This window comes from Marmota monax, unplaced genomic scaffold (genome assembly GCF_021218885.2).
Source record: "Marmota monax isolate L192 unplaced genomic scaffold, Marmota_monax_Labrador192_F-V1.1 WCK01_AAM20220418_F8-fsc00006, whole genome shotgun sequence".
In the NCBI taxonomy this organism is placed as follows: domain Eukaryota; kingdom Metazoa; phylum Chordata; class Mammalia; order Rodentia; family Sciuridae; genus Marmota; species Marmota monax.
The window spans coordinates 18,388,626-18,413,227 of NW_026693712.1; the positions used below are offsets into that span (position 1 = coordinate 18,388,626).

A 24,602-nucleotide genomic window follows, 5' to 3' on the forward strand; every position below is an offset into this window, starting at 1 on the left:
CTATATTCAATTTTTTAATTTCAATCTGAGCAAAGTGGTACAGAAAGATTTTACTCTTTCAGAGTAAAAGCCATTAGATTTGAGAGGCAATTTTATTGCTATTTCCATAAGATCTAATTGGAGCTCATATTTTCATGTAAGTGTTTAATGATAATCAATAGCTAAAAAAATGGAGCAAACAGCTATATAAATCCACTAACACAGAAAGGAAATTTTCCATTTTGTAATAAATGCCATAACAGCAGAATAAATTTAGAAGTTCTATAAAGAAAATACATATATGTTTAGTACCAGGAATTGAACCTAGGGGTGCTTAACTACCAAGTCCCATCCCCAACCCTTTTATTTTTTGTTTTGAAGCAGGGTTTCATTAAGTTGCTTAGGGCCTAGGTTGCTGAGGTTGGCCTCAAACTTGTGATCATCCTGTCTCAGCCTCCAAGTTGCTGGGATTATAGGCATGCACTATCACACCCAGCTAAGAATGAATTCTCTTTTAAATATTCTTTAATTTCAAAGTGACTTTGTATAGCTTCTATGTAATTTGTATTCAGAGTTAACATTAACCAGAATGATAATTATATTTATGACAACATTGGACATTTACACAGATTTAAAATCTTTATAAATAGTAAGGTGATTAAAAATAAGACTAGAATTTTGAGGACAGCAATAAACATGAATAACACTATTTTATTAATGAACATATGCAAGAAGCCTGGAGCACAGATTACTAAGAGTAACTTATTTAACTGAACAGAAAAACTACAAGCTCAGAATATATGTAGCATAAAAAAATTTAGGATAGTCAAAGCAATGCACAAAAAGCAATTTCCAAAATGGTCAATGGTTGAGTGTTCATAACTAATTATTAGTAGAATTTTCTAAAATACAGACTACAACATCAAGATGAAATCAGGTTGATAAAAAATAGATAATGTTCTCTAATCACTTCCAGAAGCTAAATCAACACCAAATATTGGGTATAGACTGTAACAAGGGTTCCTTTAATAACAAAAATTTTAAACAGGTTGTAGGTAATATTATAGAGCATCAGAAAATGAAAGAGTTTCATCTCCTTCAAACATCTTCTACTATCAGATACAAACAAATAAATCTATTCACTGATATCACGGAATATACCAGAAAATACAATTTAGAAATATAGGTTAAGTCACCATCTCATCTTTTTTGATTTGGTTTCTATTCTACTTCTTTTGCCTCCCACTTTTTCTATGATAACAAAACTAGAAAAAGTTTGCGGCAGAAATCATGATATAGAGACAGTTTAAACATGGCCTTTATTTTTTTATGGATACACAGGGAATGAAGTGGACATACCCTTGTTAAATATTTAGTTTACTACTGAACTTAATTCTATCATTTTAAAATCTAAAATAATTACTACACTGTGCAACAGAAAAATAATGCATTGTCTATAGATGCATGTGGACTTGGTTTCATTATTTCCTTACTTGGTTTTGTCTCATCAATGCTATTCTGCAGTTCCCTTGCTTTCTAATATCACAAGCACCCTACTAGAATGATTTTAAAACAACATTCCTGACTGGATCTTCCACATAAAATAGGATTGATGAAGTAGAATTAAAAATGACACCAATCCATCAAATGTAGAATATATATTATCTAAGGGAATTTATGCTTTGATAAATAAATGTATGTGTGTCCTTTCCTTTTTGAGACAGGGGTCTCATTGTGTTATCCAGGCTGCTCAAAATCATGTGCTCAAGCAATCCTCCTGCCTCAGCCTCCAGAATAGCTGGGATTACAGGCATGCACTACCATACCTGGTATAATCCTGGGTTTCAATATAAAGTATTTCCTATTTTGTTCATGGTCAAAAATTAAAGTCACTGGCCTAGAAGTCTCATTTTTCTTTATGTGCTAATATTTGTCTCAAAATTTCCAAATAGAGTATGTCATACATTTTTAACATAGAAATCTCTTCAACTAAGAGTGTCCAAATATAGACCAACTGTTTTACATGATAACAGATTTATTCAACCTTTCTCCTTTTATTAAAAGCAGTTATATATAAAAAGGCATTATTAATTTGGGACATACGTAAATTCACATAAACATGAATACATAATGAAAATTGACTAGAAAAATAGTAAAATTTACAAAGGAACATTCAACTTTATTCACTGCACACATAATTTTCAATATACTTTTAATGACTTGATATAATAATGCAAGAACTTCAAGTTTCCTACTCCAGGAAACAACTTTGGTATATGAAGTAGCATGTTAATTTAAATCTTACTTTACACTTAAACTTTGAATCTCTTTTCCACCATTCTATAATACTAATTCTTGATTATTTCTTTATAAACACCCTCTTTAATCACATGTCTCCTTTAAAATTCTTAATAATTTTCTTTTGCCTTCAGCATAACTTTAGCCCAGCATTCACTAATTTACTAAACAAATATGTATATACCTAGCACAAGCAAGGGATGGTAGACCATACAAAGATAAGCAACATAAACCCTGCCCTTTAGGAGCTTACAGTCTTAAGAGGGGAGAAAATATCCCAAATAAATTCTGACATAGATTCATAAAGGGACAGTACAAGGATTACCATTACAGTATTATATGTGGTGGTGAGGAATTACAGGCAATCTGGTACCTATCACTGGGAAAAAGAACAGGTAAGATGGAGGATATACAGGGTGAAGAAGCACAATGCTATAGGTATAAATAATCTAGAGGAAGACAATTGGATAGAACTTAAAAAAAATGTTAAGTGAAAAAAGTAAAACACAAAATGGGATCTACAGCACAATATGATTTATGTAAATAAAAAATACAAAGTAATAAATATTTCCTAAGAACAAAGAATAATGCACATCAAACACATTAGAATGATTGCCTATAGGGGAAGTAGAGGACAGGGAAATACGACCAAGAAATAAGAATCAATAAAATAAGAAAAAAGCCATAATGACAAAGCACTAGGAATTAATTATGATTAACTCAACCTGCTACACTTGAGGTCCAAAGGGGAAAAAGAGTGACCAGGCGTGACCAGAGCCAAAAAGAAGATCTACTAAAGTATTATAGAAGTTCAGAGAAAATAAATTACTTCCCAAGAGGGTTTGATGTACACAGGAAAGATATATATGTTTGTTTGGACGGTACTGGCAATTGAATGCAGGGCCTCATACATTCTAGGCAAGTGCTCTAATACTGAGCTACATCCCCAAACCCAACATCATTTTAAATGCTTTCAGCAGATTAGTTCTATGTCATACAATTTGCAGAAGATCAAAAATGAGTCTTCTCTTTTAGAATTTCTGTAGGACCAATTGAAACAAGTAAGTTAGATGCAAATGCCTGCAAATCAACAAATTTATTTACAAAATTGATTTTGGAAAGGCAAAACTTTTACATTACTTATATATACTTTCCTACCTGAGTTATTTATATCTACAATTAACAGCTAAAGAATGCTAGAAAACTAAGCATGTCACACTCACTTAATTTCATATTTTGTTCGTAGAGATGATTCTGAGGCATCTCTGTTAGATACCATCTAGAATCTTGAATCCTTGAAAACCAACAACAGACAAATAGGATCAAGAGGGATACAGCCAGGACAACATGGTATGCACAAGGCATGAAAGAAAAGAATATCTGGGTAGGATATATATGAAACATCTGGGCAAGATTTAAGGGTGTGTATATATTTTAAAATGACAGGAATATGTATTAAAAATTATTAAAAAATAGAGGAGTAAAAGAACTTAAGATGAAAGAACTTAAGATGATTGCTAGAAGAGGAAAATAAAAGATTTACTAGAGAATAAGAACTTTATATCCATTCCAAATAATATACACTACACAGAAATAATATACTGACTTAGCAGAAACAAAAACAAAAGGGTCAAACAGCAATTTCATTGCTCAGAGGACTTTTTTTTTGAAACATGGAGACTTTAAGAATAAAAAGTAGGTTTAAGGAGAAAAGAGTTGATAATATCTTTGTTTTTTGTCTTTTTAAAAAATATTTTTAAAATTGAGATGGACCTTTACTTTATTTATTGATTTATTTAAATGTGGTGCTGATGCTGAGAATTGAACCCAGTGCCTCACACATGCTAGGCAAGCACTCTACCACAGAGTCACAACCCCAGCCCTGTTTTTTTTTTTTTTTTGAAACTGGGGAATCAAACCCAGGGCTTTGTGAATGCAAGGCAAATGCTTTGCTGCTGAGCTACATCCCAACCCAATACCTTTGTTTAAAATAGACTTTTCTGTCCATCCTGACAATTCAGTATGTGCTTTTACATTATCAATTGAATCTTTCTCTAATTCATAGTATCATATTCTGTGATGTGCATGATTTATGCTAACATGACATCTCAATACAATGTGTTATCACAGTTTGATGCTACATAAATAACTGTTAAGTTGCTAACAACAGAAATGTTCAAAGGTTCAGATATGAATGTTAATTTTTTCCTTCTCTAATCAGTAAAACGAAAGATTCCTTAGTAGGTTAGTTCATTTTTACACTATTCCATAAGTACTAAAATATCAAAGTGAAGAAATTAAGTAGATACTTAGTATAAGATAGCTCAGCAAGCAAAAGACAGAAAAACTCACTTGATTATCAAAAGTCACCACCCAAACATTGTACTTACATATTAAATCTATGTTTAAAATGTTTTATGTCCTTTCTGCATTAGTTTATTTCTTGGTTCTGTCTAGTTTATTTCTTGATTGTTTTATGGATCTTTGTTAAATTTTTTTAATGACTTCTTATTTAATACTGACTTTCCCAAGCCAAAGTTACTACATTCCTCTATTTAGTTTGGACAAACAAAAGTTAAAAAACAAAACAGGCAATTAGCTTTAAATATTTTAGTAAAGGCTGTCAGCTGGTTATGATGTTTCAGATTCCTTAACAAACACATGATTAATTTGCTTTGTAATTGGTAAGATTAAAAATAACAGAAAAAGCTAGGTGCAGTTATTTGTACCTAGCATTCGGGAGGCTGAGGAATGAACCCAGGAGTTAAAAAAAAAAAAGGAAGGAAAGCTTTGAATAGCTAATATCCTACTATACAGAGGAAAACAGCTAGATTAGTTTAAGTCAAAGAGATTACAGATATTTCATCTCTGAAATTAAGAGTTTAAAAATTAAGTAATCCTTTGTGAATGCCCTCAACACTTTGAATTATTGAACTGGCATGATTTGGGAAAAAACCTTCTGTTTGCTGCTATAATAATTGTTCCTAATATATATATTTAGACATTTCATTGTGATTTCAATAGCTAGAATTTGATTGTCATATACTAAATGAACAATATTCATAAATTTTTTATGTTAAGGTTTTTTTGGGTGATGGGCAGTACTGGGAAATCAAACTCAGAGCCTTGCACATGCTAGGCAACAGCTCTACAACTAAGCTACATCCCCAGCCCTAAAGTAAATTTTTAAATTCTACAAATTACCTATTTCCTTTATTTCAGAGAATTCAGATATTAGAACAATACATATTATTAGTAGAGGTAAGGCACTTTAATATTTACAAATGAAAGAAAAATATCAGAGCTCATAAAACTTGAGTCCTTTACATGGTGTACACTCTTTCTTAGTCATTTGAATCTCATTTATATACATTTTGATAGTTATTTGTCCAGGTTCACATACTGACCCACTATATATTCCAGCATTATATACCTAAAACTGAATGTAATTCTTAAACTTCTTACTTATTAGTTGCTACAAAGATTTAACCAGACAGCAAACACATATTTATTCTTAGTATAATAAGAATATATATGTGTATATATATATATAAAATATTGTTTAGCTAAAAATTAAGTGGAACTAGAATAACTAATAAATTTTTCTACCTAACATAATCAAAAACTGAGTTTGTTTCCTAAGTATTTTCATCTATGCTAGCTAAAAATTATATCTAGTAGCATGTTAACAGGAAAATATTCATTTTTTTCCTAGCACTTATGTCTTTTCTATTTTCAACAGTATGTAAGAGAATTATTTGCTTTTGTCAGAATTATCTACCTCAAATTAACCACAGATACATAGTAACTATGTACCATTAAACATACAGTTTTAGATTTATTAATTAGATGATACACCAGTTTTAAAGCAAATAATTCAAAAACTAACCTTTTTGTACTCCTAAAAGGGCAGGAGAGTTCTCTTGAGAAGTTCTGTCAGGTTCCTGGGGAGGTACAACCATGGCAAGTGTATGCATTGGTACACGAGGAACCTAAAAAGTCAACTCAGAAAAAAATCATCTCAGATCAAAAAATGAAACAAAGGCCCATAAATAAAACAGAGATATTGTTTTATATTTTTTTCATATACCACAAATTCACTTTATTTCTTAAAACTTAAGAAATAAAAAACATCTACACCAAGAAATAATTTTTGAGAATATTAAATGGAAAATCTGCAAAGAGTATATAATTTAAGCTAAATGAAATTAATGTTAGTCTTTTGCTGAATAAAGGATCCTGTTAGTCCCATTTAGAGCCAGGAATACAAATTACATACTATTCACTGAGCATTTTACCCTTATTCAAATTTTATATGACTCAAAAGAGAAAACAAAAATTCAGCATATTTACTGAATTGGGGGTATGCTAACAGTTATCAGGATAACTTTGTAGAAAATAATTAAGGCTTTCACTAAGCTTGGTAAGCTTAGTATACTCTATATTTTTTCCATAAGTTAAGTAGCTTTAACATTTATTTTAATGATTTTTGGTGTATATATAATAGTTAACTATACTTTCCTATTGACAAAAATGACTGTCTTAATGATACCATCTTGAGAGGTGTTAAGTGAAAAGCTTTTCCATGGTTCAAGATTATACTCAATATATTCATTACAACAAACAAAAAGGGCTAGAGATATAGCTCAGTGGTACAACGCTTGCCAAACATATGCAAAGCCCTAGTTCAATCCCCAGTAACACTCAAAACAACAACACAAATAACCTAGTTGTGGTAAAATAACAATACAGAATACTTGTGTGTGAATCTATGTCATTTTTAAAAACCACTATTTTCAGTAAATAGGACAAAAGCATTTCCATGTATCTTGGAAGAAAATATGACTTTGATGAAACTAATTTTTAAACAAAAGTTAATAACTTTAAACAATACTTTTATTAACAAATAAAGTCCATTTTACTTTACCTGAGATTGATCTTGAGAAGGTGGGTTAAGATGAGACATATCTGTAGTAGGAACTGACAGAACATTACTTGGGTAATCCAATAGATAAGAAACAACATTAGTATGGCCACCCTTTGCTGCTTCAATAAGCATTGTTGAGCCATCCTAAGAAAAAATTGATACCATAATTAATTCTTTGTAAATTTATTCTTATAATCTGATAGATACAACTCATACAAAATTGAATCTCATTTAAACAGTAATAAATATTTAGCATTAAGAGACCAACCATATTTTTATAATAATTTTATTATTTATTTATTTTTAAGTAGAATACCTTGAGTCGATGAGTAGGGTCAGCCCCATGAGCCAAAAGTAGCTCAACAACTGCCAGGTGGCCGCCTGCACATGCCAGTGACACTACTGTATGATCATTATTGGCTGTAGCCCTATTCACATTGGCACCTTCAAAGAAAACATAGCAATCTTAGCAAAGATTGAAATCAAACCAGTTCAGACAATATCATTTTAAAGATCTTTTTGAAGTCGAACACAGATACAAAAAATTATGCAAATTGTAAGTGTATAGAGTGAAAACTTTTCACAAAGTGAACACACCTGTGTAACCAACACCCAGATCAAGAAACAGAACATTATCCACATACCAGAAGCCCCATCTTGTGCCCCTTTCAGTCATTACCCACCACCCCCAAAAGTAACTACTACCCTGACTTCCAAACTGGTTTTAGTTTTTCAATTTTATATGAATGAAATCATACAATGTATTCTTTTGTGTCTGGCTTCTTTCCCTCAATATTACATTTGTGAGATTCATCCATATTGTTGCGCGGAGTTGTAGTTCGTTCATTCAATATCACTTTTAAAATGAAAAATCTAGGGGCTGGGGATGTGGTTCAAGTGGTAGCGCACTCGCCTGGCATGTGTGCGGCCCAGGTTCGATCCTCAGCACCACATACAAACAAAGATGTTGTGTCCGCCGAAAACTAAAAAATAAATATTAAAAAGATTCTCTCTCTAAAAAAAATTAAAAAATAAAAACGGAAAATCTAGAAGACTAAGATTAATAAATATATGTAGGTTATATAAGCATCAAATAATACCACTGTATGTAAATCTCAAATTGTTACAAAGACAGTTTTGATCTACTTCTAGAAAGTGGCAATATGGCCAGGTTTCAAAGTAGAGAAAATAAATTTTGTAAACAATATTTTAAGAGAAATAATTTTAATATTGTGTATTTAAAAGCCAGAATGACTGAGATATGGAAAGAGAACAGAAGATTATTCAAATATTTTACTTAAAAGACTCCTTAGTGGGCTGGGGATATAGCTCAGTTGGTAAAATGTTTGCCTCACATGCAAGCCATCGGTTCAATCCCCGGCCCCACAAAACAAAACAAAACAAAAATAAATAAACCAAAAACCCCTTAGTAAGCTGTTCAATACCTTTGTACAATATGATCTGAAAAAAAGTTTAAATGCAAAATCTTTTCTTAGCCTCTCTTTTGATGAATTGTTTTTGAACCCTGGAAATAGGACCTAGTTTTTAGTTCAACCACTTTTTATAATCCCAAAAGGTCTCAGCTAGAATGGTAAAACTACAGAAATATTCATTCTTCTTCTTTTAATTCCAGAAACTTACATAAGAGGAAAATAGGTCAGTGTGTAAAACTAATGTTTTAATATATTTAGTTAGTTTTCAGAAAATATTCAACTGAATATAACTCCAAATTGCAAAAAAGTATTTTGGGAAAGACACAGCAATGAATATCCTTACATTAGCAATGTGAAATTTTTTAAAAGTTGTTAACAATAAATTTAGATGGTGGTATTGTTCAGCAGCTTTTATAGACTACAAAGGCTATAATATAATCCATGTGTTCTTATTCCTGACAAGCAGAGTTGTTGGATATGATCAGATGTCCTCTTTAGTAAAGAAGCATAAGAGAACTCTAAAAGTTAGTCATCTATTTATTTCTTCTATGTGGCTGATGTAAATAGTTTTTCCAGATGATGTCTCAGAACACAATGGGAAAATATGCCTTATTTGGCAGCAAAAATGTTATATGAAGAAAATAAACCTGGTTTTATTCAATTAAATAGCTGGATGTGGTGGTACACGCCTACAATCCCAGTGGCTCAGGAGGCTGAAGTAGGAGGATCGTGAGTTCAAAGCCAGCCTCAGCAAAAGCAAGGCACTAAGCAACTCAGTGAGACCCTGTCTCCAAATCAGATACAAAATAGGGCTGGGGATGTGGCTCAGTTGTTGAGTGTCCCCGAGTTCAATTTCTGGTACCTGCCCTCCAAAAAAAAAAACAAAACAAAACAACAAAAAAAAAAACAGGTAAATTTAAAATGAGACTAATACTGCATTTTTAATGTCAAAAATATAGAATTCTATTAAAACACAGATACAAAATTTTTATTTTAATTACACGACACCACTTGTATTTTAGCATTCTCTTCTAGGAACTTTCATCAGATATCATAGTACCTTTGATACTATAAGAATTAGACTGAACCAAACAAAATTTCTGACCTCAGCAATTTTATTTAGAAAATGATAAATTCAGTATGGTTCAACCTAATACAGGGTTTGGTACCATTTCAGTATTTTAGAAGCAATCTTGAAGTAGTTCTTCATCCATCAGTTGAATAACTTTTCCTAATTTATTATATCTACAAATAACAAGAATTTCTAGATTATTAAAATAAAAAATAGCTGAGTATGAGGACATGTTCCTATAGCCTTAGCTAGTCAGAGACTGAGGAAGAAGACTTGCTTAAGCCTAAGAGTTTAAGCCTAGCCTAGGCAACACAGCAAAACCTCATCAAAAAATAATTAGAAAGGACACTTACAGATTTTGTTAATACAACTCTATCACAAAAAAAAAAAAAAATAGCAGACTTTCTCTCTATTCTCCAACTCTATCTCTAGCATAACTGTCTTATTATTAAATGGCAAACATCTACATAAGTAGAGACAGGCGTTTATATTTGTTTTTGCAATTTGGGGAAGCAATCATAAACCATATGGCTGATGAAAATTTTAAAATTCAAAAATTGCCAATAAACACCTCACAAACTCTATGCTTACTAAATAAATTATACCAACAAAAGACTAGGATACAATATTTGTACTACAAGTAAAGTAGCCTTAACATAAATTGCAAATGCTTAAGATTTTTTTCTTTTCAGAAATTAGTTTCTTGGAAAGGATCAATTGCACTTTCTTTACCTTTGCTTATGAGAAACTGCACAGTGCACAAATGACCAGCTCTTGCAGCTTTCATCAAAGGTGTTCTTCCACCTTCAGATTCATGCTCCTGTTCAACAGAAAAAGAATCTGTCACTGACAACTGATTAAACACCTACTTTAAGCACTTAGTATTAATGATATGAGAAATAATGAGGATTTAATACTTACTCAATGTAGCCACTTATACTACCTACCTCAATTTTTCCAATATAGAGGATTAACTTCAGTCCACATGAGATGGTGTAACTTTTATGGGCAAGTTCAGTTTTGCATATCAAACAATAATCACTAAAGATAATATTAATGTTCAATTTGGTCCCCAAGAGAAATAACTGTCTTTTTCTAATTCTAAGGTTAAGAAAATATTTTTCTAACAATTCATCTGAACTGTGAAAAAGAAACCTTAGTCCTATAAGGTGTTTAGAAGGGTTGTAATCTTTTTTCAAGAGCTACTAAGAGCTCTATCAAAATATGGTAACAAATCCCTAAATTAAAACGTTATGGTATGATAGAAGTAAAGGGAAATAGGAAAAGAAAAACATAACAAAGGGCAGATTTTTTTTTAATGGAGTAGAATTTAATTATTTAAATAGTCAAAGACAAAAGATGCAGTTTTATAACAGCAGAGAGATCATTATTCTTCCAAGGAAGTTTGCCAGCAAGGAGACCTCATATTACATGGCATTAAAAGAAGCTTGGCTGTATGATGACCAGTACTGTATGCTAAGAGAATTGTAAACCTTTACTTATTATATTCACCTAAATGTTGAAATATAGTTGAAACTTTTGCTTCCATGAAAAGTTTTTTCACCTACCTCCTTTTCATTATGTATGCAAACATGAATTTTTGTTCTGATTCTGTTTTGTTACTAAGAAAAACCTGAAAAAGTGATTCCATAAGTCTTTGTTCAGCTCTGTTCTTCTAAATTAACTCCTAAAACCCTTTAGTTACCAAATATAGGCGATCTGCCAATAGAAAAGAATTTAGTATATTTGTAAAACTATATCTGAATAATTCAGGCAAACTAATAAGAAAAAAGAATAGATTATCAATCCAATGGAAACTTAAAATTGAAGTATAGTGACTAAAATTCCATTCTAAGAGAGGTGGAGTTTTGCTTTTTGCTTTCTTAATCTTGATTCTGCTGAATCACTCAACTTATAAAAATTAATTTATGCTTTGACTTTTTAATTTTTAAACATGTTGATTAGACAAAAACCTCTAGTAACCCTAAGTTACAAAACAATGAGTAACTATAGAAATACCTAAACAATTTGGCTTTAGAATGGATTTTGAGCTTACATGCTAATGAAGGTAAATCTAACATTCTGGCAATTTACTTCAAATAAAACAAAACATAAGCCAAGAAGACCTTACTCAGAGAGACCTACAAAGTTCTTTGTCTAGTTTTCCCATGCAACTTATTTCTGAACTGTCATTACAACCAACCAAATCCTGAAAATAAACTGCCCTTTTAACAATTTATTTCTCCCACTGCCTCAGGGCTTTTATACATGTTTGTCTTTCTGTAACACATCTCCAGTAAACTCCTTTTCATCCCACAAACCTCAGGTCAAGTGTTATTTCCTAAAAGAAAATTCCTTTAGCTTCCTGACTACATAGACCACTCTTCCTGGTTTTGACTTGAATCTCTCCTTCATAAGTTATAGTCTTATATACTAGTTTGTGTGTTTAAATATCTCTCCTCCACTAAACTATAACTTCTGTGAGAGCTGCAATAGTGTCCATGTTTAGCTCACCATTGTACAATTAATGCCTAAAACAACAAAGTGATTGAATATTGTTTACCAACCAGGAATCTAGGCATAACTGAACTCTCAAATCCTCCCTCTTATTATACAAAAGTTTTTATTTCTACTAGGTAAATGAGAGAAAAGCTAAAAAAAAAAAAATTAAGGATTAGTAGCTAAGCTTAAAAGTAAGACATGGATTATATGCATTTGATAAAACATTATTAATAGGACATGGGCAGGCAACATTAATGTCACTTCTCCTTGCTTTCCATTTTTCTCATTCTAAACCTAACAGTAATACCCACCAGCCTAACTAGGTCTCATGAGTAATGGCAAAGACTGAAGATTTTAAAAGCCCTGCTTCAGAATTTAAGCTTTTAAAAATAACTATTAATTCTGTATATTTAAAAATATTACCATAGGTATAAAATATCAGAATTTATAGTTCCTGGATCCTCACTATAAGGTAAGTTTTAAAATTCAACTTGCTAATAAAATTCCTGAAATAAAAGGTTTGAAAAGATACTTATTTTATTTTCCTCTCTATAAATACACATTTAAATTCCTTTGATTTTGAACATGTTTGAGTAAATGTTTGATAAAGCAATGCCACAACTTTATATTTGTAACATTTTATGTTCTAAAATTAATAGAACTAGGGATATACCTCAGTGGTGGAGGGCATATTTAGCAGGTGTAGAGCCTTGAGTTCAATCCCCAACACAAAAAACTTTTAATAGCATATATCCCATAACAGAAAACAAATTGCTCCCAAAATATTTTATCATTAAACCCTTTAAAAACAGAAATTTAAAGTTGTTTATACTAATTATAAATGTTAGCTTTATTTGTAAAGATAATATTTGTTCAAGACTAATGAAATTTTAGGATATGAGTTATTTCTAATTTTTTCTTTCATAAACACAGAAAATTATTTTCCAAGGTTACAAATTTAGATATTGTGTATCTTAATGTTTTTTTCTGTTCCTGGGAATAGCTAGAACAATATAAGAAATAATCTAATCCTTGTCCATTTGGTGAGATTTATTTGTAAATCCATCTGGTACTCTTATCTTTATTGGATATATAATTTAAAACTACTGATTCAGTTTGTATAATGGCTATTGTTTCACTGAGATTTCCCTATTCTGAAGTCAATTTTGCTAATTTATATATTTATGGAAAAAAATCTGTATTTATTTTATCTGAGTATTCAAATTTATTGATTCTCTACTGTATCAAATAGTTATAACTCTAAGTTTCTATTGTTTGGTTTTTCAGTACTGAGGATTGAACCCAGGACTTAACACATGTTAGGCAAGTGCTACCACTGAGCTACATTCCCAGCATTAAGTTTCATTGTTTACCTGTACTTTTCTACCATTAAAAAAAAAAAAAAAAGTCTGGTTTGCTTTTTGCCTTGTTGATAGTTTTTTTGAAAAATGTCAGCTTTTAATTTTGCTCTCTATCCTTATTTTGTCTTTTTTTTTTTTAAAATCGCTTTTTGGTTGTTTTCTATTATATTAACATTTGCTTTTATATTTGTTATTTCTTTCCTTCTTTGTGCTATTGTTCTTTTAATAGCCTTATTTATTTTCATTTTTTAAATTTTACTATATATGTATGTGTAAAGCTCTAATTTTCATTTTAAAGGTCCCATATTCTCTCCACCTCTAATTTTTGATATGTAGTGTTTTTATGGTAATTCCTTTGGAACATCATAATTTTTACTGAGATTGCCTCTCAAATAGATGAATGAAGTAGAAATATTTTTCTTGAGATTCTTTCTTTTTTCTTTAAACTGGGGATTGAACCCAATAGTGCTTAGTCACTGAGCTACATCTCAACCCTTTTTTCTTTTGAGATAGAGCCTCACAAAGTTGCTGAAGCTGGTCTTGACCTCAGATCCTCCTGCCTCTACCTCCAATGCTGCTGGGATTACAGATGTGTGCCACCACACCCAGATTTTTTTTCTAGCTTCTAAATGTATATTATTAAAAAAAAAAAAATATATATATATGTATATATTATTGTTAATTTTTAAAAATTAATTAATTAATTTGAAATGCTAGATGTTGAACTCAGTAGATGTTGAACTCAGGACTTTATAAATGCTAGGCAAGCAGTCTATCACTAAGCTACATCTCCAACCCCTGACTCTTAATTGTCAAGCAAGAGAGATCAGAGAATACACATTATATAAGGAATTAGGGATTCTTAAGACTTCGTTTTTGGACTGAAACATGGACAATTTTTATATTATATTTATATTATATAAACATTTATATAAAATGTCCCATGTGTAAGAAAAAATATTTATTGGAATCAGAATGCTAGCTCTCTATAAGAAACTTAAGTTTTATACATTTAAGAATTTTTTTTATTTTTAGTTGTAGATAGACACAATATCCTTATTTTATTCATTTCTTTTTATGTGGTGCTGAAGATAGAACCCAGGGCCTCACACATACTAGGCAAGCACTCTACCCCCGAGCTACAACCCCAGCCCATAATTTTTATGTTTTTAACTGTTTTATCTGTTTGACCTTTTATTGGTTTCATAGAGAAGTGTGAAAAAAAAAATCCTACCACTATAGAGGTATTCTTACCATTTTCCTTGCAATTTTGCAGTTGAATCTTTTTGGCTTAAAATTCCATTGTCTCATATTAATATTTTGCCTCACATAATTTTTCTAATATTTTATCAATCTTCCCTATCATTTTGCTTTAGGTTTGTCTCCTGTAAACATCATTTGCTGGATTTTTAATTTTTAATTTTAATTTAATTCAAAATTCTACCTCTTAACAATGGAGTTCAATGGCTTTTGTATTTGTTCTGATTACTGATGCATTTTTCTAAAAAAAAAAACCTTAAAGGTTATTCAGCACTTTATCCTTCTGAACAACAAAAGGACTGGTATAACTGTTAACCTAACACATTCTTCTAAATTTCACATTATTGTCTAGAATTTTAGCACTAGTTTGGTTTTAAACATAAAAATTCAAAAATTTAAGCTAAAAAATTTATACTTATAATGTTTTAAAACCAATTTCTTTGCTTACCGTAGCTTCTTGCATCCCACGCCTTCCTCGAGGACTCAGTTTGATTACTGATGTACATATCTTTTAGTAGTTCTTTGGCAAGGATCTGATGATGGTAAGCTCTTTTATTCTTTGTAGATCTGAATGCTCATTTTTCCTTCTCTGGAATAGTAGTTGAGTATAGAATTCTATATTGCATTATTTATCTTGGTATTTTGAGGACATTACTCCCCATTGTCTTCTGTGATTTATTATTGTTGATGAGAATGTCAAAAATTTGATGGTTGTTCCTTTGTAGGTAATGTGCCCCCTCCTTCCCCCTGTAGCTTTTAAGATATTTTTCTTTAGTCCTAAAATTCTAAAGCCTTATTCGTTCTCCTGAGCAATCAATATGGTTTTCAATAAAGAATTTATGTCTGCCTTCAATTCTGGAATATTCTCCATCAATATCTCTTCAAACACTGCCTTCTCTCCATTTCTATCCTTTTCTGTAGGAACTCCAAATAGATGTATGGTACACCTTCTAAATCTATCCTTTCTTTCTCATTCTTTTTCATATTTTCCATCTCTTTATCTTTGTGCTTGTTATGGTTTAGATCTGAGGTATCCCTGAAAAGCTCATGTGTGACAATGCAAGAAGGCTTAGAGGTGAAATGACTTTTGAGTTTGTACCTAATCAGTACAATCATCCTTTAATAGAGATTAACTGGTTGCTAACTGTGGGCAGGCAGGGTGTGGCTGGAGACAGTGGGTCATTGGGGGTGTGCCTCTGGCATATATAGTTTGTCCCTGGTGAGCAAAAGCTCTCTCTGCTTCCTGATTGCCATGTCCTGAGCTGCTTTCCTCTGCCACTCTCTTCCATTGTGATGTCCTGCCTTTCCTCAGGCCAAGAGTGGCCACCTATGGACTAAGACCTCTGAAACGTTGAGTCCTAAAATAAACTTTTCCTCCTAAAATTGTTCTTGTCAGGTCTTTTGGTCACAGCAATGAAAAAAGCTGACTAAATCGCAATATTGTGTTATTTCTTGTTTTATCATCTGATTTACTAATTCACTCACTAAATTGTTCAACAGTGTATAATATATTGTTTGTCAGATATACTGATGTTCCCCCCTCTACCAAACTAAACCTTTGTTTTATTGCATATACTCTTGTTATCAACTCATTATCAGCTTTTGTTTTACCATCTCACATTTTTTCGTGGCTGTAAGATAGCGTGTCTAAAACTCTCAAGACTAAAGTCTTTCATTACAATTTCCTTGAGTGTATATTCTGTTTTTTTGCTGCTGTTTGTTTGCCTGCTTGCATTTTGACTATTTTTCTTGTCACAGATCTGCTTTTAAGTTTTGTAATTTTCTTGAGAAAATTCATTTTGCATAGGAGGTATTTTGTTTTGTTTTTCATCCACAACATCCCTTTTCATCAAATGGTTTAAAAGTTGTCTCCATCTGGCTCTTAGAATCCACTTCAGGAGTAGACCTTTCATTGGCATCTTAAGGTTTTTGGTCCATGGAGATATTTCAATTCTGTTCCCTAAGTCAAAGAATGATGTCCTCCCAAATTTTTAGTCACATTGTTGTCCTTGATTCTTACCTCTAAAACAATAGCTTTGGGTAGTTGCTTGGGGCTTTTTTCCATGTTGGTTCACAGGTAGAACAGTAAGTTTCCAGTTCCTTGCTTCATAAGTATACTAGATCTACTGATCTGCTACATGTGAGATGCATGAAGTTGAAATCCCAGCCCCTACTGCCCGATTTTTAAGCCTTATTTCTCCGAGGGACTATAGCTTTGGATATGGATCTTTGCTTCATTTCTAGCACATGGAGATCTTTAATCTTGTTTCTGGGCAAAGCTACATATTTTTAGATTTGTTTTTCTCCCATATTCTGTTTATCATTTCTATATACCCGAGAAATTTCTATTACCAAGAAGCTTCCAAATACATTAATACTGACTTTACTTTCTTGACTGTTAGTCATTTGTACTTATATTTAAATAGCCTTCAGATACTGAAAATGACTCATTCAATACATAAAAACCTAGAGGGAATTTGTCCTTAAAAAATAAAAACCTCCAACAAACCGTATTTGGAGTTTCATGTATTTTAGATAAAAAAAAAAAAAAAAAGGAAATAATGTCCCAGTTTTCAGTAGCAAAATTTATTTTATTTTATATTATTTTTGCGGTAAAATTTTAAAAAGTATGCATGTCATTCCTTAATAAAAAGTTAACATTAAAAAAGCAAGAAGTCATGCTTAAGGTTTATTAAAGTAAGCTAGTCACCTGTCTGAAATATATTGATTAGTGGATAATTAGAGTTCATAACCTCCCTAAAAGCTTATTCATGAAAAATATATTGCAATGTTCTGGTTCTGGTGAATGAGCAGTATTAAAAAAAAAAAAAAAAAAGGTGGAACTTTTTCCTGCTTGATTTAGATTGCAAAATTAAACTTTAATTTATGTTCTAAAACCATAGCCTCAAAGCACCCAAGATATATATTAGGTATGTAACTATATCATACAGGCAGTATCTTTTGAAGTTGAAGGGAGAACATTCTCTAAGGAGAATGACCAGAATAATAGGAACGGGGGAAAGGGGGAAGAGACTATTTTATGTCATGTATGTACCAGAGGATTCTGATATTTTCTCATAAGGAGGTTTGTTCTTCCATTCCACCACTATATATTAACCCCTATCTTTGTGATCTACTGTTACTGATCAGATTCAAATCCCTTAGGGAAACAAAGATGGCAAAAAGATTAAGAGGTACCACCCTAGGATTTGTATTTAGTTCATTTTCTTAAAAATACAAGTAATTAAGAGAAAAACTAAATATTTATTTTGGATGGAGAAAGAATGCTCAATTATAAAGTAAAGATGGAAAAAGAACAGAAATCAACATTGATGTATAATCATCTGCACAGACTGCAGCAGTATCTCAAAGTGTGAAATATTAGAATTGCCTGGGATATCAGTTAAAATGAAGACTGCCCATATTAGATCTACTGAATCTGAACTCTAAAAGTAGAGTAACAAACCTATTTTTTAAAAAACAACAAATAAAGTTATAGGACTTAGAATAAGAAAGAGACAGAGATAGAATTATTTATAGTACTATTTCCTTTATAACAGGAAGAAGAACTGCACCTAAAAATAGACTTGACTTTACATTTTTTTTAAAAAAAAGTTTTGTTTTAGTTGTCAATGGGCCTTTATTTGTTTATATGTAGTGCTGAGAATTGAACCCAGTGCTTTACATATGATAGGCAAGCACACTACCACTGAGCTATAATCCCAGCCCAATTTCACATTATTGATAGCTGCCTGTAATATTAAACTGAATCAAAATTGAAACTTCAAAAAATATTTTGTGAAATAAAGTTACCTACTAGGTTCAAAATAGAATAACATCCTTTCATTCAATAAGCCAATAATAAAGATATATTCTAATTATGCATTCTGATTAAGAATAGCTTGGTACTAAGAAATTTATTTTAGCCTGGCCTGTTATTTCTGATCCAATCACAATTTATCCCTAATTTAAAAGTTAAGAACTACTCCTGAGTTTAAACAAATGTCTCTGAGCTACAATGAATAATAAATTTGTTTGACTTTTTAAATCATAAGGCAAAGAAAAGAAATGCTTTTTTGTTTGGTATCAGGGATTGAACCCAGGGGCACTTAACCACTGAGCCACATCCCCAGTCCTTTTAAATTTTAAGACAGGGTCACTAGGTTGCTTATGGCCTGTCTAAGTTGCTGAAGCTGGCTTCCAACCTACAATCTTCCTGCCTTAGCCTCCCTAGCTCCTGGGATTAAGGACTGACTGGCAAGAAATACTTCTTATGAATAAGTATTCACCACTTTAAAAATCAATTTCGGAATGAAATAATTTTAAGAAAAAAAATTTTAGTTTTACAGAAATCGGGGCATGAACAACAGCAAATGTAAAGATGGAAACTATTTTTTTTTCTTTTGAGAATTAAAATAACAATCCAATATATCACCATCAATCAGAGTTTCAGATTTTTGATGAACAAACTAGAATGTATAGGACTCTATAACTCTGGGATATCCTAATTCTACCAATGAGGAAAATGAAAATTAACTATATGAATAATAAAATCTAATTTTGCCTAAGAATTTTTAAGGAACACCACATAGGAAGAATACTAGGAATACAAACTACTAGTAGTGCAAATATTTTTATTTTTATTGGGACTTCTTTTCTAATTGAAAAGGACTTTCTTTGTCATCCAGCAGGGTCCTGAAACTTCTTGGCTGGAATTCAGATATCCAAAGTTTTGGTTACCTACAGCATCTACTCTTTATATAGTAGCTTACAAGCATCAAAGGCCACCCTCACCTGATGCTTGGCCGGATCTATGCCCTCCAAAAATGTCTTCATGTCCTCCTGCTTGTCCTGTGAAAGGAAAAAGAAGAACTCACGGAACTTATTCCAAAAATGAAAATCACATTTGGCCATGAAGACCTTGTGACTGGTATTTCAGGTGCTGGGCTTTGTTTACCTCAGGATCTTCAACTGAAAAGATGCTCTACGAGACTATAATCTCATGAGCAGAGTATGATTTTTTTAGGGTAAGATAATGTGATTTTCTTCTAATTAAACTTCATTATAAACCATCTTAAATAAAACAGTAATTCTGTTGAATTCTTTGCACTCATGCCTTTGTTTCAAAAGGCAATTAAAGGCACAAAAGCAAGAGTGTCATCTAAAAATAACCAAGGAAAATAAAGAAATCAAAAGATTTGTAAATATCAAAAATTGGGGGAAAATAGTAAGAAAAATGCTGTAATTTCATTAGATAAGCAGCCCCCCCATATAAATGTACTTAGTGCTTGCCTTTAAACAACTGAACAAGAACCTTCAAAGAATTTGAGATGAAATATCTGTATTTTCTCTAAATCTCAACTCCTAACAGACACTACCTAATGATGTGACATACACAACTGAGGAAATGGTAGCATGCTTTTCAGTCATTGAATGGAATCAGTAAAGCCTTTAAATTAAGAAATGTGGCCTATCTTCAACAGATGAATGGATAAAGAAAATGTGGCATATATACACAATGGAATATTATTCAACCTTAAAGAAGAACGAAATTATGACATTTGCTGGTATAAATGGATGGAGCTGGAGAATATCATGCTAAGCGAAATAAGCCAATCCCAAAAAACCAAGGGCCAAATGTTTTCTTTGATATGCAGATATTAACTCATGATATGGTGGGGAGCCCTAGAGAGGAATAGAGTAACTTTAGATTGGGTAGAGGGGAGTGAAGGGAGAGGAGGGCATATGAGGGTAAGAAGGATAGTAGAATCAATCAAGTATTATTACCCAGTGTACATACAATATGATTACATGACTGGTAGGATTGTATATCATGTACAACCAGAAGAATGAGAAATTATACTCCATTTATGTATGATGTATCATAGTGCATTCTACTGTCATGTATAACTAATTAGAACAAATTTTTAAAATTTTAAAAAAGAAATGTGGCCTAGCGAAGGCTTTACCTCCAAATGACTCCAATCTCCTTACCTGAGTCATATGTTTACTCCAGGGGCTATATGCTACAGATTCAGTAAGAAAGTATTCTAAGACAATTACATAATTTGAAGACACTGACTCTCAAGGCAAAAATCTATTTTTCTACTTTGAAACTTGGCTATATTGCCACTTTCTAGAAGTAGATCGAAACTGTTTTTGAAACAGTTTGAGATTTACAGTGGTATTATTTGATGCTTACATTAACCTATATATATATTTATTAATCTTAGTCTTCTAGATTTCCATTTTTTAGTTGTCAATGGACCTTTACTTTATTTATTTATATGCAGTGTTGAGAATCAAACCCAGTGCTTCACACATGCTCGGCAAGCACTCTACCAGTGAGCCACAACCCCAGCCCCTAGATTTTCCATTTTAAAAGTGATATTGAATGAATGAACTATAACTACACACAATAATATGGATGAATCTCACAAATATTAAGCAAAGGAAGCCACCCATTGGGGGGTGATGGGTAATGACTGAAAGGGGGACAAGATGGGGCTTCAATTTACAAATAAATTTTGCTAAATGGATGAGAAATAGATTATTTCTTATATTGTTCTAGCTATTCCCAAGGACATAAAAACAACAGTAAAATACACATCATCTAAGTTTGTAACCTCAGAAAATAATTTTCTGTGTTTATGAAGGAAAAAAACGTGGAAATAACTTATATCTTAAAATTTTATTAGTCTTGAACAAATATTCTCTTTACAAGTAAAGCTAACATTCATAATTAGTATAAACAACTTTGATTCCTGTTTTTAAAGGGTTTAGTGATCAGAGATTTGGGGGGCAATTTGTTTTACATTATGGGATATGTTATTAAATTAAATTAAAAGTTTTTTTGTGCTGGGGATTGAACTCAAGGCTCCACACATGCTAAATATATACTGTACCACTGAGGTAGACATCCAGTTCTATTATTAATTTTAGAACGTAAAATGTTATAAATATAAAGTTGTAACATTGTTTTATCAACTATTTTATCAAACATATTGTTCAAAATCAAAGGAATAAATGTGTATTTATCTCTTTGACTTCTTTTTCCTGAGAGACATGTTTACCCTAGGGGATATATGCTACAGATTTAGTAAGAAAGTATTCTAAGATCATTACATGATTAGAAGACACTAACTCTCAAGGCTTACTTCCTTTTCCTTTCCCTGCCCATATTGTTTTCAATGAATAGCAAGTCCCATTCAAACAAATAATAAGCACACAGTATCACAATGGAACCTATCAAGAATTCCCTACAAATACAGAAACTGAATAAAATTTTAGTTAAATATCCCCTATGCTATCTAAGAAGTTAAAGAGAATATGCACTCTTTAAATAAATAACTGAACAAAATGATAGTTGAAAGAGTTAAAAAAAAAAGTTTTAACTGAATAATGACAAAGATTAAGTGGAGAGATTATATTTGTAACTAACTAAAATTCAATGTCAAACAAAATCTTCCCACTTCTTCAACAATATTTAAGTAGGATAAAACAATGAGAGAAAAAACACTTAGGATGGAAAAGATAATGGCAATATTACAACGCCAGATTATTCTTTATTGAAGTAGACTTAGTAAATTAATTGTGTGGTTTGGAGATCAATATCTTTCACCTATTAAAATAATCTGTAGACTATTTTAGAATGAACTAAATCTACTACCTGTTCATTTTAAGTATTCCCCCAAAATGAAGTGTTCGAAATAATTGATGATACATCCAGTATATACAAAAAGTTTTAAGAGAATAATTTATATAACATTTATCACTAATGATTCACACATTAAAAATTCATTTTCTTCAAGGATTTCAATTACACTTAATGTATCCTTGGGCTAAGAAAACATTCCAGACCATCTACCCTATCTCTACACAGGGAGTTGAGTTAATATATTCTTTAGAAATCATAAAATTAAGATTTCTTTAGCTAGGTTACTAAATATCATTGAGTTAAAAAAAAAAAAAACCCTTATTTTAAAAAGAAAAGGAAAAAAAGGACGGGGAATAAAAGCAGCCTAGTGATTTGCCCAGTGACAATGAAACAGCCAAAGTAAGAATAGAAATTCTATACCCCTCAGCACTAGAAAAAGGCACTTTCTCTCTTCTAGATGCTAAATTACTAATATTTATATGACCTCGGTAAAAGAGTAGAGAAGATAGTATTAAATTTCATTTTACAGATGAGAACAGTGAGGCAAGTATTTGATTATAAACTATTAGTTTGATGACAACGATGAAAATTTAGGGGCCTCTTCTAATGTACAGTGGCATTAACACTTTCTGAACAACTAAATGTAGCCTTTGTCATTCATAAGGCCTCTATTCAGGTACAGTTACAGAAGACCTTCCATAGATATTTCTTTCTTTTCAGTAGATGTACTTTTACATAGCATTGTAGGCCTAAAACACTAAATTGGCTCACAGAATCTCTATATGAACGTATTTAGAATGTATTTGCCTTTTCTAATATCTATGTTAGTTGTTTTCTATGAGAAATATTTTTTTCTTTTGAGTTCAGAAGCTACTTATTATTATATCATAGTATACCTCTTCTAGAAATGGAAGACAGGTCAAAGAGCTAGGAACAAGAAAGGAATAATTAACCAATTTACATATTATTCTTTCTCCCATTCCAATTGAGCTTTGTTGGCAAATTCATGTGAAGTAAATTCTAACAAATGACAAACATTTCTTCCATTTAACAAATGTATGAAAGTTTTAATACTGAAATTAACATGCCATGAAGAAAAAGACCATATTATCCTCACAAATGGTTTGGAAAATACAAATACCAAATCAAAAAGAATTCTAACATGTTAGCCAATACAGTGTTGTCACCTAAATATTAAGTGATTTTGGGAACTTTGACTTGATACAGTTCTCTTTCATTAATAAGAATCAGGACTATAACAATAGAATGGCTAGGCATAGAAACCTAGAAAATACTGACTTCAAAGCAGAACAAAATTAAAGCAAGCAAGAGAAAGAAAGCAAGAGAGTAGTGCTATTTATAATCCAAATTATACTGTTAATCAGTTATTGTTAAACAAGTTTTCCACCTAGAACTTCCGAGAATCATGAAGGAGAGTTAGAGGACTATAGAAAAGGAAGTCAAGCCATATGTGCTTTAGCTGAAGTAACCTATAAAGATGAAAACAGTAAGAAATATTTAAGTTCTGTTTTCTTCTCTAAAGACCAGAGTTGAGGAAAACAGCCTGGAATAATATAGGATGCTAGAACAGTGGCTCAGAGACTCTAAGAGTTGGTCAACTTCAGTTTGAAAAAGGTTGCTTATTGGTTGTTTCTGGTCAAATAGCTCAGATAAAATTTTATAAAGACAGTAATACTATGAAAAATACCTTTCAGAGCAACAAGATAAAGTGATTTCCAAAGGCTTTAATTTTTTTTTTTTAAGAATCTGTGTACTACAGAATGCTAACATGTTTCAATGAAATTTTTCTTATAATGGGTCTCTACCATTTTATGCCTCAAATCACAACAAATACTAAAAATAAACCAAACCTAATAAAGAGATGCTATGCAAAGAAAATGCATAAAGGATGCATTTTTTGATTAGGTCTTTTTCTTTCCTTTAAGTCAATATAAGAATGATTCCCACTACAGCAGTAGTAACAAGAGATTTACAAAACAAGGATCTTCAAGAATGTATGGGGTAAACACTATACTTATAGAGTAGTTGAAATGATTCTACATGGTGAAGAGTAGAATTCATGTGCATAGCTTTTTCAAAAAAAGTTCAAAAA

General features: G+C 31.5%; 1 protein-coding gene across 6 annotated transcripts in view; it reads right to left on the reverse strand.

Moving 5' to 3' along the window:
* Nucleotides 1-24,602, reverse strand: part of Ankhd1 (ankyrin repeat and KH domain containing 1) — a 126,671-nt gene that overhangs the window by 33,199 nt on the left and 68,870 nt on the right. For 3 of the 6 annotated variants that reach the window (XM_046460029.2, XM_046460028.2, XM_046460027.2), the window contains exons 11-14: nt 10,442-10,529; nt 7,521-7,648; nt 7,205-7,348; nt 6,167-6,269 (exon numbers count right to left, since the gene is read on the reverse strand). In XM_046460029.2, the coding sequence (XP_046315985.1) occupies nt 6,167-6,269; nt 7,205-7,348; nt 7,521-7,648; nt 10,442-10,529 (463 nt within the window). Of the gene's footprint in view, nt 1-6,166; nt 6,270-7,204; nt 7,349-7,520; nt 7,649-10,441; nt 10,530-17,566; nt 19,684-24,602 lie in introns of those variants that run through there. The other 3 variants (XM_046460031.2, XM_046460030.2, XM_046460026.2) reach the window with 2 other exon arrangements.